At 40.9% G+C, this 17,983-nt stretch overlaps 1 protein-coding gene across 1 annotated transcript in view; it reads right to left on the minus strand.

The window, feature by feature from the left end:
* SUCLG1 (succinate-CoA ligase GDP/ADP-forming subunit alpha) overlaps positions 1–17,491 on the minus strand; it is a 38,356-nt gene extending 20,865 nt beyond the window's left edge. Inside the window, exons 1-3 of the mRNA XM_043917759.1 lie at positions 17,344–17,491; positions 7,083–7,186; positions 2,034–2,150 (exon numbers count right to left, since the gene is read on the minus strand). Of these exons, the coding sequence (XP_043773694.1) occupies positions 2,034–2,150; positions 7,083–7,186; positions 17,344–17,440 (318 nt within the window). The 5' untranslated portion in view covers positions 17,441–17,491. The remainder of the gene's footprint in view (positions 1–2,033; positions 2,151–7,082; positions 7,187–17,343) is intronic.
* Positions 17,492–17,983: the final 492 nt, after the last annotated feature.

The following is a 17,983-nucleotide window of genomic DNA, read 5'->3' on the forward strand; positions in this document are numbered from 1 at the left end:
TCAAACCTAAGGATATCTGATTCCACAGCGTCAGTTCTTTTCAGCTACAGCAGGCTACCTCCCTATAAATGTCAAAATGAAGCTTAATTAAGATATAAACCAAAACATTTTAGAAGGCTGAGCCATGAGATTTTAAGTGGATACAAATACCAAGCTACAGAACATGCAGGTATAGCTGGAAGGGGCAGAAGTAAAAGACGATGTCTTTGAGAATCATTCCAAACTGACTGCCCACGTTCCCAAAGGTCGAGGAGTTTTCTCTACTGCATCCCTAATAAAGAGAGGTATCTTGACAGTCACAGATGAACAAGTCAAAGAATGTTGACTTGCCAAGGGTTAAAAATAATTGAAATCAATGTTTTTAAAAATGATGTTCTAAGTGATAATAGGGAAGTGGGCACCAAACTAGGTTGGAACAAACAGAAATGAGATCATAGATGGTGCAGGTATTTTATGGAAAATATATCCCATGGGTTCCTACCTCTTAAGGATACAAAGACTTTCAGAAGTCTTTTCAGAAGCTGGACTATGACCACAGGGTCTGTGTCGGCAAGTAATACTACATGAAAGGAAACCATTCCACTCACTCAGAAATCTCTTTGTAAGAGCAAAACAGGGGAGAAATAAACAGCATCTTCCAAAAGCCGTATCTATTTGTATCAAAATGAATAATAAATGAACTGCTAGGAACAAAAACTTTCTTTTAAAAGGAAAGCAAAAAAAAGGCTCATGGCAAAATTCAAATTTAACTAGGAAGTTTTAAAAAATGCAAAGCAAAACTTTAAATGATTATTCCACAGAATTTATGAATTTTTTACTCTCTAAAGTATGATACACTCAAAACACACATACACATATATACAGTATACCCTATTTTCAAGTTTAAAGTAAAATGAAAATTCCAAATTTGAAAATTTGTTTTACCCTTTATCTTAATTACATTAAGAATTCAAATTACCTCAATTTGAAGTTAGTATTCCAAAAACAGAGTAAATCTATAAATTTGTACTTAAAAAAAAAATGAAATTCTTTAAAACATGCCTTAAAAGTATATTTAAGAAGAGGGGGAGTGCTACATTTTTATTTTTTAACCTCAATACATCAATCCCAAGTACTAAGTTTATTTCTTTGATTTTTTAAAAATTAAATAGCCAAGAACATGTACTACGACTTCTTTCATAATACTATTATTTTTGTACATATTCACGTAAGTGTAGAAAGAGAATGAAGAGTATACACTGAGCTGAAATAAGCTCTCTATGAAGGCAAAATCCAAGACGTGGAAAACACCATATAAAACTTAACTTTACATACCTTCGTATCATCTGACTTTGTACCATAAGCACGTATTAGCCTTGTAACAAAGAAAGTTTAGCTTAAAGTCATTCTGAAAGTATTGAGAAATCAGCAAGCTGAGGAAGAGACCAGGACTCTGTGAGTTGCCCGTTGGACTCTATTCCACACAGGAACACCACCCACTACTTACTTACTCTGAGCCAGGCTAAGTCTGCCACTGATCAGCTGTGAGGCTATGTACACCCTCACCCTCTGTACCTGTCGTATCCTTGTCTTTAAAATAGGGATGCTAACAGCCCCTACCTGGGGGCTTGTGGTGAGGCTTGAATGAGGCCATGAAGATGAAGCGCCTGGCACAGTGCCTGGCAGAGCTCCCACTAACACTGTGTGTTAGGGTCAAGCGTGGACGCTGACAGGTGCACTTCTAACCGCCCGGAAGAAGAAATGGTAAGGAAAGAAAAATAAGCCAAATAGAAGCCAAGCCACGGCACTTCTTCCCTGAAGAACTGATGTACGCCTATAAGCAAAAATGACCCAGGCTGCGGAGAGTACATCCTGAGCCTACGTGACTAAAGTGAACCCGATCGTTTTTACCACGTTTCAAATTTCTCTAGATTACTGGAATTTTAGAAGGCAAGTGACACTTCCAAAAGGGGCACAGTTAAAATCTTGAGCCAAAGTGCGCTAACTCTTCCCTTGGTTTTTTCTTCTTGCCAAACTCAGGTACCATTAATTACCTCCTTCACAGTGTTAAAGACTGGTAAGCCCAGGTGCGTCTTGCCTCCTTTCCCTGGAGTGGTTCCTCCAACTAGTTTGGTGCCATATTCCAGTGCCTGCTGGCTATGAAAGGTGCCCTGAGAGGGAAAAGCACAAGAGCAGTGAGAAAAGGCTGGCTGGGAAGCCTAAAGGCAATCTTCAGCAACTTGGAAAAGAAAAACAAATATGTTAAGTATCTGTTGTTTGTTGTTGTTGTTGTTCAGTCACTAAGCCGTGTCCAACTTTTGCAACCCCAGGGACTGCAACACACCAGGCTCCTCTGTCCATGGAATCTCCCAGGCAAGAACACTGGAGTGGGGTATCATGCCCTTCTCCAGGGATCTTCCCAATCCAGGAGTCAAACCCACGTCCCCTGCGTTGGGAGGATTCTTTACCACTGAGCCACCTGGTAGGAACAGTCATATTTCCAAGCATCCTCATCAACTTTCTGAACACAGCTTTCAACCCTGAAGTAAAACAGGTCTCTACAGAGCCAAAATCACTGTTTTGTGTTTTTTGTTTTTTTAACAGGAAGTCTCTTTTCACTCTGCTTTCAAATTTAGCTGGTGATCAGAAACTCCCTGGTGTTGATCTGAAAAGAACACCTCCTTCTCACTGTTCCTCAACCCCTGATGTCCTCACATCCCTCTTCTACTCACCACTCCATTAAAGCAATGATTTCTATCTACTTTGTTCACTGAGAGATGGCACCCAAAGCAGTTACATACAGTAGGCACTCAATAAGTAGTTGTTGAAAACCAAGTGGATCTACGCGGTCATTCTGCAAGGACCAAAAAATGCTGACTCGACTACTAAAGTTCTGTTAAAGGCATAAAAATTGGGGCTTTAAGAGGGACTTCAGAAATTTCCTGATTTCAAAGTCTTCATTCTTCAAAACAGGAAACCTAATCCCAAGCACATTAACTGACTTATCTAAAAGTCAATGATGGAGTTTTGTAAAGGACCACAGGCCAGTGCTCTCATTAAAGCAGTACCATTCAAAGTGTTATCTGTAGACTCTTATGGGTGTGCAGTGAGGTAAATGCAAAAAGAGGGGGGGAAAATGACAAAAAAAAAGAAAGAACAAAAAACAAGAAAAGTCTAATAAAAAAAATAAGTGAAAATGTCTGCAAATTTTATAGCAATATGATATTGCTATGACTTACTGTATTTTGTAAAAAGTACTGCTCTGCAATAGAGTGGAAATAAAAACACACACCCAAACTGGTCCTTCACTCCAGACAGTTAAAGAAGCACTGCGCTAGACTACTACACTGCTAAATAAATTTAAATGCTCACATTTTTTAGTCCTAATGTAGTGCTGAACAGTGATGACATTTCCTATTAATGTCCTTGTTTCTGTTAGTTTTCTCATTATTACCATCCAGTGTACAGTTAAAATAAGAATAGTTTTACTGGCTCATAACAATGCCTTGGGAAAACGGCATTGTTGGAATCTGCTCTGAAATACAAATATTCCTCATTCATATGTGCAACAATGTGCACAGTGAAAAAAAAAGAACTAATGAGACAAAATTTACATTTTCTATAGAGATAAACTCTAAATTTCAGACTTCATCCTTCTCTAGAAGCAGAAACTTAACCAACAAATAGACAATTATGGTTCCCAATGACTTTAAAAAACAGTGAATGAGAATGTATTTGCCAGTAACTAAGACACTGAAACCAACCTTGGATTTCAATATTTAGGCAAATCATCATCTAATTTAAGAAGCAGAGACAGTTACAAATAGTGCTTACAGCACAGACAATGGTTCTTTAAAAAAGGGAGATGTTAAAATGTCATGTGCTCTGTTTAGTTGCTCAGCTGTGTTCGACTCTTTGCAACTTGCAACACCATGGACTGCAGCCCACTAGGCTCCTCCGTCCATGGGGATTCTCCAGGCAAGAATACTGGAGATGGCTGCCATGCCCTCCTCCAGGGAAAATGTCATAGGGTCGTATAAAGCTTAGCAAATAGAAAAACAACATTCTATATAATAAATTTATGTGTGGAATTTGGGTTAATCAAATATTTAATTATATGCTAATAAAATCAATATATATCCCAAAAGGAACTGAATATGATTTTAATTGGCAGAAGAATGGTAAACTGTATTTCATGAGCATGAAGCCTCAACTTTCTATAAAGGGTATGTATGTGGAAGTGGTATTCATAAAATATATGGCTCTCAGAATAAGTAAACCAATTTTATCTATGAACAAAATTTCAAGGTTTTGGTTGTTTCTTTTTTCGTTGGCAGTGGCTATTTTTTAAAAATAGTAGAAGAATGGGAGAAAAAGAAGAACAGTCCACTGCAATTCACATTTCTGTGCCCAATTATTTCAGAAAAGTCAAAAAGCAGAACAACATTTCACATGAAACAACTTCAAATCAAAATTTATTTTTCAAAAAAAAGAAATAAGGTTAAAGCAATTCCTAAGTACTTAAAAAAAAAAGTTATAGAAGTTTGGATATTTGGGTATCCTCCTCTAGATCAGGAGTTGGTAAAGTATGGCCTGAGGGATCTGGCCAGCCGCTGGTTTCAAGAATTAAGTTTCACTGGCATACAACCATGTCCACTCACTGACGTATTATCTGTGGCTGCTTTTGCTGTTCCAATGCTATGGAGCAGTTGTAACAGAGACTGCATGGCCTACTAAGCCTAAAATGTTTACAAATTGGTCTTTACAGAATAAACCTGCCAATGCTAGATCACCAAAATATCACAGAATGAATATTATAGTTCTTTTAATCACAGAAAAATCATTAACTTTAAATTACACAAAAATCATTCATCACTTCTATTCTGCCATGTCTCCCTTAATAACTGAGGAAGGGACACTTTGAGTTAAGGTTAGGGATTATTTTCTAATAGATTTGGTAGCATTCCTTGGTATTTAAAAAAAATCTGCGTATCTACTACAGTAAACTATAAATGTGTACAAATGTTTTAAAGTGCAACTTGGTAGCAGCTGCTAAAATTTTAAATACACAAAACCTTTGACACCCAATTTTACTTTCAGGAATTTATTTAACAGATATATATGTATTCAGTTCAGTTCAGTTCAGTTCAGTCGCTCAGTCGTGTCCAACTCTTTGCGACCCCATGAATCGCAGCACGCCATGCCTCCCTGTCCATCACCAACTCCCAGAGTTTACTCAAACTCATGTCCATTGAGTCGGTGATGCCATCCAGCCATCTCATTCTCTGTCGTCCCCTTCTCCTCCTGCCCCCAATCCCTCCTAGCATCAGGGTCTTTTCCAATGAGTCAACTCTTTGCATGAGGTGGCCAAAGTATTGGAGTTTCAGCTTCAGCATCAGTCCTTCCAATGAACACACAGGACTGATCTCCTTTAGGATGGACTGGTTGGATCTCCTTGCAATCCAAGGGACTCTCAAGAGTCTTCTTCAACACCACAGTTCAAAAGCATCAATTTTTTGGCACTCAGCTTTCTTCACAGTCCAAGTCTCACATCCATACATGACCACTAGAAAAACCATAGCCTTGACCAGACGGACCTTTGTTGGCAAAGTAATGTCTCTGCTTTTTAATATGCTATCTAGGTTGATCATAACTTTCCTTCCAAGGAGTAAGCGTCTTTTAACTTCATGGCTGCAATCACCATCTGCAGTGATTTTGGAGCCCAAAAAATAAAGTCTGACACTGCTTCCACTGTTTCCCCATCTATTTCCCATGAAGTGATGGGACCAGATGCCATGATCTTAGTTTTCTGAATATTGAGCTTGAAGCCAACTTTTTCACTCTCCTCTTTCACTTTCATCAAGAGGCTCTTTAGTTCCTCTTCACTTTCGCCGTAAGGGTGGTGTCATCTGCATATCCGAGGTTATTGATATTTCTCCCGGCAATCTTGATTCCAGCTTGTGCTTCTTCCAGCCCAGCGCTTCTCATGATGTGCTCTGCATATAAGTTAAATAAGCAGGGTGACAATATACAGCCTTGACATTCTCCTTTTCCTATTGGGAACCAGTCTGTTGTTCCACGTCCAGTTCTAACTGTTGCTTCCTGACCTGCATACAGGTTTCTCAAGAGGCAGGTCAGGTGGTCTGGTATTCCCATCTCTTTCAGAATTTTCCACAGTTTATTGTGATCCACACAGTCAAAGGCTTTGGCATAGTCAATAAAGCAGAAATAGATGTTTTTCTGGAACTCTCCTGTTTTTTTGATGATCCAGCAGATGTTGGCAATTTGATCTCTGGTTCCTCTGCCTTTTCTAAAACCAGCTATATGTATGATATATATTATATACTGTATAATATGTTTTAAATATATATATACACATATACACAGAGAAAGAGAGCACATCCTATAAAATAAACTTTGTAGAATGCCTATTATCTAAGTGTTTTATATGAGTAAGAAAAGTACCTAGAAGGATACATGTTAACTTGTTATCAGAAAGACTTCCAGGGGAGTAGAATGGTAGGAAGGAGAGAAAGGAGAGTCTTAGGTCACACTTTAATGTGGAATCACATCACAGATATATTTAAACTTACGCAAATTCTATGATGTAGGCAGAGGATAGGGAGACAGCAAGGCCTAAACACAAGCCATCTACCTTGTTGTTGTTGTCCAGTCACTAAGTCATGTCTCTTTGTGACCCCATGGGCTATAGGACGCCTGGCTTCCCTGTCCTCCACTATCTCCCGGAGTTTGCTCAAGTTCATGTCCATCTACCTTACTGAGTGCTTAATTAAAGAACAGTGACCTGTTCCAATGTTGGAGAAAAATCAGTTGTGTTATACTTGCTGAAAGAAAACATGTGGGTTTCCAACAAAATACTATACTCCTAGGGGGGGGATTTTCGAGGCAACAAATACAATTTTTACCTGACTGTGGCACCTAACCCCCTCCTGAGATACAACCCCAATGCTGCAGTGTACACCTTTCTGCTACAAACATGTATTATGACTTTTGTGATATTAAAAAACAAAAACCGGACAATACTTCAATATTTCTGTATCTCTAATATACATTTAAATAAACAAAAATCTTAATACACATACCTGCTTACCAGTGAAACCCTGGCAAATAATCTTCGTATTTTTATCAACATAGAGATGCTTCCTGGAAGTTGTATAAGAGCAATGCCGAATTCCATTCTGTTGCACTGAAAAGTAAAGAAAATATGACACATTACAATTTTTTCCAAACTTTTGGACTACGGACTTAACCTAGTGGCAAAAAAAAAAAAAATCCCCTATAAAGAGGAAGCTATCACGTAATGGTGGCAGCTTTCAATGTCACTTTTTAAATAAGACATATTAAAGATAAAAATTGATTAAAGAAACAAAAAAAAGAGATACTGTTCTGTTCTTCAGAATCCCCTTTCTACTGAGAACCCCAATCTTGTAGCTTTTTCTGAATGAAGAAAGGAGAGGTTAAGTTCATAATTTTTATTCCTCAGAAAGAAATCCAGTGCTCAGATAAATAGCTCAAATTAAAAACGAGGTATCACTCTAATACTCTTTACTAAACAGCCATATGCTTTCCCTATTTGACCCCCCATTTTTAAGCCCAACATCTCTCAACAAAAGATGAACTAACAGGCCAGCTTTGTCAGAACTACTAAGAACTACTCTGCAACTCATTCCCTGGTAATAATATTAACATTAAATGTTAAGTCATAGAATAAGGGCTTCCCTTGTGGCTCAGCTGGTAAAGAAACTGCCTGCAATGCAGGAGACCTGGGTTCGATCCCTAGGTTGGGAAGATCCCCTGGCGAAGGGAAAGGCTACCCACTCCAGTATCCTGGCCTGGAGAATTCCATGGACTGTATAGTCCATGGGGTCGCAAAGAGTCAGACATGACTGATTGACTTTCACCTTCATAGGATAAAACGTGTCTAAAACATAATCCAAAAATTACTTAAATTTGGTCTCTTCTGATGTAAGACTGAAGATCTCACATCTAAAAGAAATTGGGAAAATAAAATAAATAGGAAAAGGAGATGAGGGAGAAACATGTAAAAAACACCTGAGTTATTTTCACCAACTTACACCTCAGTGAAACTGAGAAACCTAAGTAGCTCCCAGAGCCAGCTCCCTGTATTTCAAAAATCAGTAGGAAGCAGAGCACAGATGAATTAAAAATTGTGGGCTATCTTCTAAATCCCCACCAGGGCCCCAAAATGCTGTCTCTGTGGCCCATCCTGGCCCTTTTCAATTGCTAACACCTACCACTGAGGCAGCCCATGAAAGTCAGGTCTAGAAAAGGACATCTATCTCATCATAAATTTGTCCAGAGTCGACTCAACACTTTTTGTCCTGAATCACAGCTTATATCCTCCTAAGCCCTCAGACCTCAGATTCCACAACTGATCTGCTTCTGGCCCTTTGAGCACCCCTTGATTCGTCTTCACTGACCTCACATGTAGCCCACCAGGCTCCTCTGTCCATGGGATTTCCCAGGCAAGAATACTGGAGTGGGTTACTATGCCCTCCTCCAGAGGATCTTCCTGACCCAGGGATCAAACCTGTGTCTCCTGCATTGGCAGGCAGATTCTTTACCACTGAGCCAACTGGGAAGCCTACACTGACCTCAGCTTCCAACAACTTTGAATTCTGGAGTCCCCTGAATCTCAAGGGAAGAGAGAGGGCTGGAATTCACCCTGACCAACCCGGAGAGAAGTATTCAGTATGCACACAGATGAGCTGCATTCTTGGACTAGACTAAGCTGAACAAGAGGCCCTGAGGGAGCGCTGAGGGTCAGTCCCGGCCCAGTGAGCATGGCTAAGCACCTGAACCCGGGACAGTGAACAGGAACTGTGGCCTGAGACCCCACCCTCACCAGCGCTTGCCCTCGGTTCCCCATTCTCCCAGCTGGAGACGCAGAACCACAAAACTCCTATTAGAGCTTTCCTCCCCTCTGCTATGCTGGCAGAACTTGCCCAACAGTCCCTCCCACTCCTGGAATATTCAACACACAGCCCATCTGTCAGGAGTTTCCAGTGAGGAAAAGTACAAGATCTGATTGCAAGAGCAAATAAGATGAGGATATCTGGAGCCCACACTTGCTTTCCGAAGGTACAGTTTTGTCCTCTACAAGTACTCTTACACTCCACCTTAACAAAGCCTACAGCAGACAGTTCACTTCTCCTTCCATGGGGCAGGAGTGGCCCTGTCACCCTGAGAAAGGACAGGCCTGCCTACATTTGTAAAGCACGGCTTCAGTATCAGTACAACTCCGATCATGACCCTCTCCTATTTTCTTCTACTCCAAATCTCCAAGATCAGCTTTATGGAGCCCAAGAATTCACACCACCAGACCTCTGGTGCTTATAAAAACTACATCTGCAAGTGTGATGAACAGCAGCTCACCTCCCAAATAACCTCGGAGCCCTTTAGTATTGCTCAGCCTATGTGACGACCCTACCATTCTACACCATCTAGAGAAGTGGATCTTGGGAGATCATGTACATGTGGGTACATGAACTCTCCCCTTCCACTGTATGAGCTGATACCAAGGCTTCAGGTAAGCTGGAACCAACAGACTATCGTCACCCTTGAGCCAACCCCAAAGTACATGTTCAAAGATAAGGAAATGAAATTCTGACCACAATCTGTCCCAAAAAGAAACCTGTACGATGCCAGACAAGGTATCACTCATACTGAAATGAGAGGAAGCGAGAATAATCAAGCACTTATGAAACTCAAAGGAAAACCTTGTGTTGCCCAACAAGCCATGGTGTTCCATAATCATCAAAAAGGCCTTTTTAAGTTGAGAAAACAGAAGATGAATCTGCCCCTTCTCTGGCCCTTTACACTAGTCGTGCTCACCCAACTGCCACAGTTTTAAGGAGGACCCCAGACTTCTGCCACCCCAAGCCACCATGACACAGGTAAAGATAGGTGGCTCTATTTAAGGCAGAATCATAATCAAATCAATGATAAATCTTACCACTGGTGACATCAGAGAATCAAGGAAATTCTTCTGCTTTTGCCATTTGTCTGCATTCAGATGGACATAATGCAAAATATACTTATATTCCTAGTAAATCTCACCAAATTTTAAGTCGCATATGTAATTTTCCTTGGAGAAGGAAACCTGGAGAACCCACTCCAGTATTCTTACCTGGGAAATCCCATGGACAGAGGAGCCTGGCAGGCTACAGTCCATGGGATCGCAAAAGAGTCAGACATGACTTAGGGACTGAACAACAATGTCATTTTCCTAATTCTTCCCCACCATAGACAGTCCAAGCTCAGAATCACAGGCTGCAGGCTCCCCAAGGAAAGCAGCTTCTCCTTTTTCTCACCACTACTATACCTCTTCACCTTTCCTCCCAACAATTCCACAGTTCTCTAATTTGGACTGGTAGAGAGTGCAAGCTACCAGCTGCTAGAAACACTAAACCTGTCAGACTGGTCATTTTCTTTCCCTACTTGATTACTTCTCCATCCAAATTATCAATCAAATATCCTACGTAATGACATTTTTTTTAAAAAAAGTTTATTCTACTTCTGCTGTCTTCAATGGTCTGTCCATTGCTTCAAGAGGCCTAATCATATTTTGGTTTTAAATACAAACCTGATCTCTATAATAAGAGTACCCTATTTCCTAAAAATAAATCTAGAACATAGGGCATACTTTAGTCAAACCGTCTGACAAGTATTTCTCACCTTTCAACGAGTCAATGTACTCATTCTCCTGAGAATTTCACATGCATTGACTCATGTGAGTTCACGTTTAAATAAAATGTCATGTGGTGAGGAACCTGAATTTTCATATGACATTTGTGACTTGTGAATACAATCGGGTGTTTGGAGGGGATCTGAGATTAGAGAGAATGGAAACAAAATACTTTCATGTGGTGTCTAATTATAAGCACCACACCTGCAGACTAAAGGGTGCACAGATTTTGTTAATTTTACTTAGAAATAATGCAGTAAAGAAAGTATTTCTGGCTACATTTCTTTTGGGGCTTTCCAAGTAGCACAATGGTAAAGAATCTGCCTGCCAATGCAGGAGAAACAGGAGATGCGGGTTCAAATTCTGAGTCAGGAAGAGCCCCTGGAGTAGGAAATAGCAACCCACTCCAGTATTCTTGCCTGGAAAACTCCATGGACAGAGGAGCCTGGCAGTCTACAATCCTTGGGTTGCAGAGTCGGACACGACTGAGTGACTGAGCACATGCACAAGTTTTTTTTAGTATCATCTAAATATTTTCAGAACTTCTACCTGTAAATTCCATGAGTATAAGGACCATGGCTTGTACCTGGCATCTCCCATGGCATATGGTACAGGGCTTACAAAGCACATGTACAGAAAATGTTTTAATTTCAGGACAAGAGATGGGATCTATGAAAAGAAAGACATATAGAACTAAATATCAAAAGTTCCATCTCTTTTTGTGTGAACTGGAAAAATGTCAATCCATTACCAGGAAAAGAGGGGGAAAAAGTCCTATATCTAATTTTGTACATGCAAAGATCACTGGTTTCCCAATAATTTGTATAAAAAATCCAGTCCTAAATACTACTAGCAGTCCTCAATGCTGCTACAATCTAGTACAAATTCCATGCTAAGCAGTTTTGTTTTTAACAAATGAAATCCAGGAAGCAGTAATGTAATACAAATTGACTATTCTACTACAGGAGAAAAGAAAAATCCTAAAGCAAAATATAGCACAGGCAGAGTTAAAGGCAATGACCCACCAGGAGAGTGGTTTCGTAACACGTGACAGGCAAGGAGGAAGATCATAGCAACCTGAGCAACCCAGGGACCAAGAGGAAGGAGGGGATGAAAGCCCAACAGAAAAATGGACAAAGGCCATAAACAAGAAACACAACTGGTGACAAACAAATCATAAATCAACCTATGAGAAGATAATGACTCAACTAATATTATGGAAGTGAGTATTTTTAATTAAATATTAGGGCAGCAGGAAGGCCTGAAGTCGGCCACCAGGCAGAATTTCCCAGTGGTGAAGGCCTTGGGACATCTCCAGGGAATGTGGGGGAGTTGCCTTCTCTCCAGGTTCTCAGAAATGGGCCAACCTAACCTTGGGACTGCCTCTCAGAGCAGCTGAAAAGCACAGCCAGGAATCAGACAGGCCTGGGCTTGAATTTATGGCCTGCCGCTCACCAACTCGGTGACCTGAGGCAGGTCTTTTGACCCCCCCTGGCCTCAGTCTTCCCTTCTGTAAGTGGAACAACAGCTGTTCACGAGGCTGTGATGCTGATGGGAGATGACACCTGTAAACTGTGAAGTGCCTGGTCCTCCCTGAACTGGGTTCACATCCTACATGAGCACAAAGGCCAATCATTTTCTAAAAAGAGAGAACATACAATTCATATTTTAAAATCAAATAAGTCAGAAGGGTTTTACATTCTCATGCATAACCATTATATGCTTATATGTAAATATATTAATCCATGTCTACATAAAACATTCAGTAGGCAGACATGTACTAGTAAATTTTTAGCATCTGAAATATTTTTAAAGATGCAGCCGTACTGTAAAAATGGGGATAATATTATGCACCTCACAGGCAACATGCGAATAGATGAGATAATAATATAGAGAGCATGCAGCATAATAACTAGGGTAGATAAAGTGTGATTTCACTACTAGCTATTTATTACTGACATAGAATGAAAAGACCAGACTGCTTTGAGATATTCATTGTGCCAGGCTCTCTCCCAGACACTAGAGATTCAGGGGTAACAAGACAGACTGAGGCCCACATGAAGCTTCCTGAGGTATAAACATTAAACAAAGAAACACAAAACCCCAACAGTGCCAACTGTAATAAAGGCTATGAACGAAAGAGACTAAATAATCCGAAAAAAATGTGTATCAGCCAGCCACAGGCGAGTTCTCTCCCCCTCAGAGTCACCACCCCAGCCACAAGATGGCTGCAGTGTGCACACAAGTGTGGCCAAAAGCAGCTGCCCACATTGGACTAAGACCACAGATGGCGCTGGTCACTGGTGTGTGACCAGTACTGTGCTCCTAACCAGTAGCCGGAGACTATTCATGAAATACTCCCACTCCAACTGCTCTCTCAAACTATGCTCTTGTTGCTCATTTAATCAGGTTTGTATTCCTGATTTTAACAAATGTATACTTACTAATCATATGTATTATGCATCTATAATGTGCAGACTATGAGGGTCCCTACCTAGAGGGCCTTAAAGTATAGCAGAGTAGCTCAGCAGCCACTTACTTCTAAGCCCCAATCTACTATTCAGATGTGAAATTATATATTCATTTAGTATCTACTTACAGATGAAGCATAATGGGCTCTAAGTACTATATTTCATCAAATCTAAAACACTACTGATTTTAAGAAGCGCTATTAAGAACTAGTGTGAAGAAAATGCTGCCAATTTACTGTAAAATACATCAATTATAAGACATTCAAATTTTAGGAATGTTATTAATATTAAAAAATGTGGGTTTATGGCAACAAAATGCCTGCCTTTGGTGGAAATTATATTCTTCCCCTATATTTGGAGAAATTACTTTTAATATCCCCAACGAAGTTTTTATGGAAAAACAAGTTTGAGGTCAGATGATCAAGTCACCTTCTCATGGCTACATTGATACATTGAGATCAAGGCCGTTTTGTATTTCTGAAATAAAGATTTGGTTCTTAGATGCAATGACAACAGGTACTAGTTATCAGAAACACCACTGTTGAGGGTCCCCTTTTCCAAACTACACTTCTAAATATCTTCCCAATTCCCAAAACAGGACTATACAACTTGGCAAACACGTGGAAAAGGCAGATGACGCCTCTGAGCAGAGTAGTAACCTTCTCAACAAACCAGTGAGGCTGCCAAAGAAAAAGAAAAATCAGAACTTAAAAAAAGGGAGGCTCAGTGTATCACCCAGCAAGCATGTAGTAGAATGGATGCTGCAAAGTCAGAAGACCTCAGCTCTAGTACCCATTCTGATACTGGCGAGGAAACATTTGGGGTTTATTTCCATATTTGCCAAACAAAGGAATGGGACCAGTTTGGCTGTAAGGTTCACTTTTAGGCATCAAAACGCCTTACTTCTGAAGTTCAAAAATACTGGCTCTTAAACAGACATTTTTCCAAAGAATATATACAGATGGCCAACAGGTAACGTGAAGAGGAGTTCAACATCACTAACTGTCTGGGAAACACACAAATCAAAACCATAGTGAGATTTCACCTCACCCCTGTTACAGTGGCTATCACCAAAAAGACAAGAAGTAAGTGTTGAAGAGAATCTGGAGAAAAGGAACCTTTGGGTGCCTTTAGCAGGAAGGATATTGGTGCAGACACTATGGAAAACACAATCGAGGCTCCTCAAAATATTAAAAACAGAACTGTCCTATGACCCAGCAATTCCACTTCCAAGTATTTACCTGAAGGAAACAAAAACACTAAACTGAAAGGAAGCCCCATATTCACTGCAGTACTGTTTACAATTACCAGGATATGGAAACAGCCTCAGTGTCCATCGACAGAAGAGTGGATAAAGAAAACGTGGTATATATGTTAATTTGCACACACAGATACACAATATGTAATATTACTCAGCCATAAAAAAGAAAATCTTGCCATTTGTGACAACACACATGGACCTGGGGGGTATTACACGAAGTAAAATAAGTCAGAGAAAGACAAATACCAGATGATCTCACTTATATGCGGAATCTTAAAAAAAAAAAAAAACAGAGACACAAAACCTGAGTTCACAGGTAAACAGACAGGTGCTGCCAGAGTTGGAAGGTGAAAGGGCAAGTGAGGAAAGACACACATTTCCACTTAAAAATAAGTCATGAAATGTAATGTACAGCATGGTGACCACAGTTGATAATACTATATTGCACATTTGAAAGTAGCTAAAAAGTTCTCATCACAAGAAACAAAAACGGGAAATTATGCATGGTGATAGACACATATCACAGTAGACAGATATCACAATATATACAAATATCAAAATATTAGGTTGTATACCTAAAACTAATATGTTTCATGTCAATTATACTACAATAAAGATAAAAAATACTAGCTCTTGTTCTCTATTTACTTCTCAAAGACCCAACTTATAGGAACTACTGGCTTGTGTTTAAAACAATTTTGCACTACCTTATACTTCTTGAAATCTTTCACTATTTCAATATCAAAGGTGCTAATAAAATCCTTAAGCATTCTCATGGAAGAAATCCTTATTATTTTTCATTTTATTTTCTCTCCCCATTTCAACTGAGTTCTTTCTCTCTTTTCCTAAGGACTGTTCTATTGGCTCAAGAATTTCTAAATATTCTAGGCTGCCATCATCAGGTCGAAAAGCGTTTGTGGGGTTTTTTCCTAACTCAAATCAACATTGCAACACTTACAACCTTCAGCACAAAATGTGCATTAAAACTTAAGAGAATAAAGGGGACAAAACTCCACAGTAACTCTAGTTCTACTACTAACCTCAGAGCCTAAATAATTTGTGACTGTCTTTAAAAAAAAGTTTGCAAGGTGCTATTGTTGTGGCTGTGATTTTTCTAGTGAGAGCGGAAATGGGCTTAGGAATGTGACATGAGAAAAGATGTGGGAGATTCAGAGGTTCTTAAACATCAACCCCGTTATTTGTAACCTCTCTAATATAAAAGATACCTTGGTTTAGATCTCAGACCTTTAGTGACAAGGTAATCACATGACTAGGATAATTCAAGGCCACGCCAGCAACAGGAAGCTAAACTAGATGACCTCTTAAGGCCTCAGGATCCCAAAGTCTAGGAATAAAGAATAAAGAAGCTCAAGCTCTGTGAGAACAGGTTCATTAGGTATCACTAAGGGTGGATTCAAGATCTTAATCTTTCAGACACTTTCTTCTATAGACTCTGCTCCTAAGACAGCAAACCTATCTGAAGCAAGGATTTTTCAGAAACTCAGAAAAGCAAGAAAGACATGGGTATAACTAATTCCTTTCTTCTTTCTGCCTACAATATCCTTGATTATCCTTTAAATCATGTAATAAAAATCTCCAGAAAACTCTTCCAAAGAAACCCAACTTCTTCCTACTTGCCAAGGTTTGTTCTTAGGTGATCTGGTAGCTAACTGTAGCAACAGAGTGTACAATCATTGTTGTACACTTTTAAAATGTAATTTTCTCAAGAAATGAATCATCTCATCCAATATTCAGTACCAGAAGCAGAACTAGGAGCAAAGCAGAAAAAAGGAAGTTAGAAAAAAACTAACTTTGGTTGAGTACCTATTTCATCCAAGGTGCTTTATATAAATTGTTCCCTTTATTCTGCATGGTGAACCCTGGACTTCATCATTTTTAGAATGCATTTTTTTTCAATTTTTCTTTTTTTACATTTCTTAAATCAGGATGAGACTGACAACCAATGGTGTGTCAGTTTTAATTAGCAATCATTTCCCACTGTTAGTGGCAGACAAAACAGCAGTACATCTTAGAAGTGACAGTGTCTCAGATTGATTAAAATATGGTAATGATTTCATGGAATGTGAACAGAAATTGAGAAACAGATGTAGAAACACCCCCCAGAGTTATTACCTAGTCTGTACAGAACCAGGCAGACTTCAAACGCTGATGTGGCTGATTCCAAAGTCTTTTCCTACACAACCTACCTAACAAACACAGAGACTTTGAACATAGCAAGAATTTTCAACAGTCAGCGTTATTATCAACCTTGGGTGTTAAGTTTTCAGGAACTGAAGAATTCACACTGCCTGGTGGAGACACTACAAGTAAGTTGGTTAAGACCCTAGCCAACCCTAAGCTTGCAGTTTTCTGGTCTGTGCTGACTCTAAATGCATCCTCCTGAAGATTCACCTTACAATCTAAGGAAAGGACAATTTAAAGTATAGGACCGTCCTGTACAAGGCTCAGCCTGACTCTCCAATTTCCTACCGATTTCCTGCCCGTACTTCTCAACCCACTCACCCTCCCAGAGACTTCATCCTGGGCCACATCACTTGTCACTTTCCTGAAGATCCTGTCCAGATGCCGCCCCCATCCCCCACTCATCAACGCAGGATCAAGGGCGTGCAAGATCCAGACACCACGTCTGCAGTGCTCCCAGACCCGAATCCTGGCTGAGTCGCTCTACTTCCCCACTCGCCAGCAGCCCAACAGGTTCCCGCCCCACTTAACGAGCAAAGCTTCCTCCGTCCCCGGGGGTCCCAAGCTTGGGGGTCCCAAGCTTGGGGCCCCCGCAGAGATCCCGCCCCGGCGGGCCCAGCCGCGGCCTGGACCGGGGTGCTGGGCCAGGTGAGGCCGGGAACTCGCGGGGGCTTGGAGGACAGAGTCCCGGCCGGACTCACAGAGGAAGGCGCGGGACAGGAGGCGGGCGGCGGCGAGGCCGCTGCTGCCAGAGGCCATGGTCGCAGCGGCACAGGCAGCGGCGAGGGCTGCGGTCATCCGCCAATGACACTCCCAGGCCCCCGGGGAACCTGGCGGGGGCCGAGGCGCGAGGAGGAAACGCGTGGCCAGAGCGTTCGCCGGTATGAATTTACCTCCACAGAGGCCTCTTCACCCAACATTGGTCCTCGCAGGTAGAGAAGAAAACGGCTTCTTAACGAAGAAGTGGACAATAGCTTGGCTTTTCCCCGGAAACGTGGCTTTACCCCGACAATAATTACAACTGGCAGCTCAGGGGACACCCCACCGACGCCGGTCGGCGCGGGGCATTATGGGAAATGTAGTTCAATGGCCACAATTTGTGGGAAGTTTGGGTGGGGGCCTGCGGAAAGGGAAGCGTCAGAGAAAAGGGGGAGTCAAAGCCACCGGCACGGTGTCAAAAGGAGTGAGGAAACAGTGAAGCGAGGTGCAAAGAGCAATGCAGAACCTTTCAAGGCCCTTCCAAGGCCAAGGTGCAGACTTCCTTCATTTCCCCATCTGCCATATGGAGAGGGTGATACCCTTGCGAGGACCGGGAAGAATTACCAAAGGGAACGATGAATA

This window comes from Cervus elaphus, chromosome 11 (genome assembly GCF_910594005.1).
Source record: "Cervus elaphus chromosome 11, mCerEla1.1, whole genome shotgun sequence".
NCBI classification, from domain to species: Eukaryota; Metazoa; Chordata; class Mammalia; order Artiodactyla; family Cervidae; genus Cervus; species Cervus elaphus.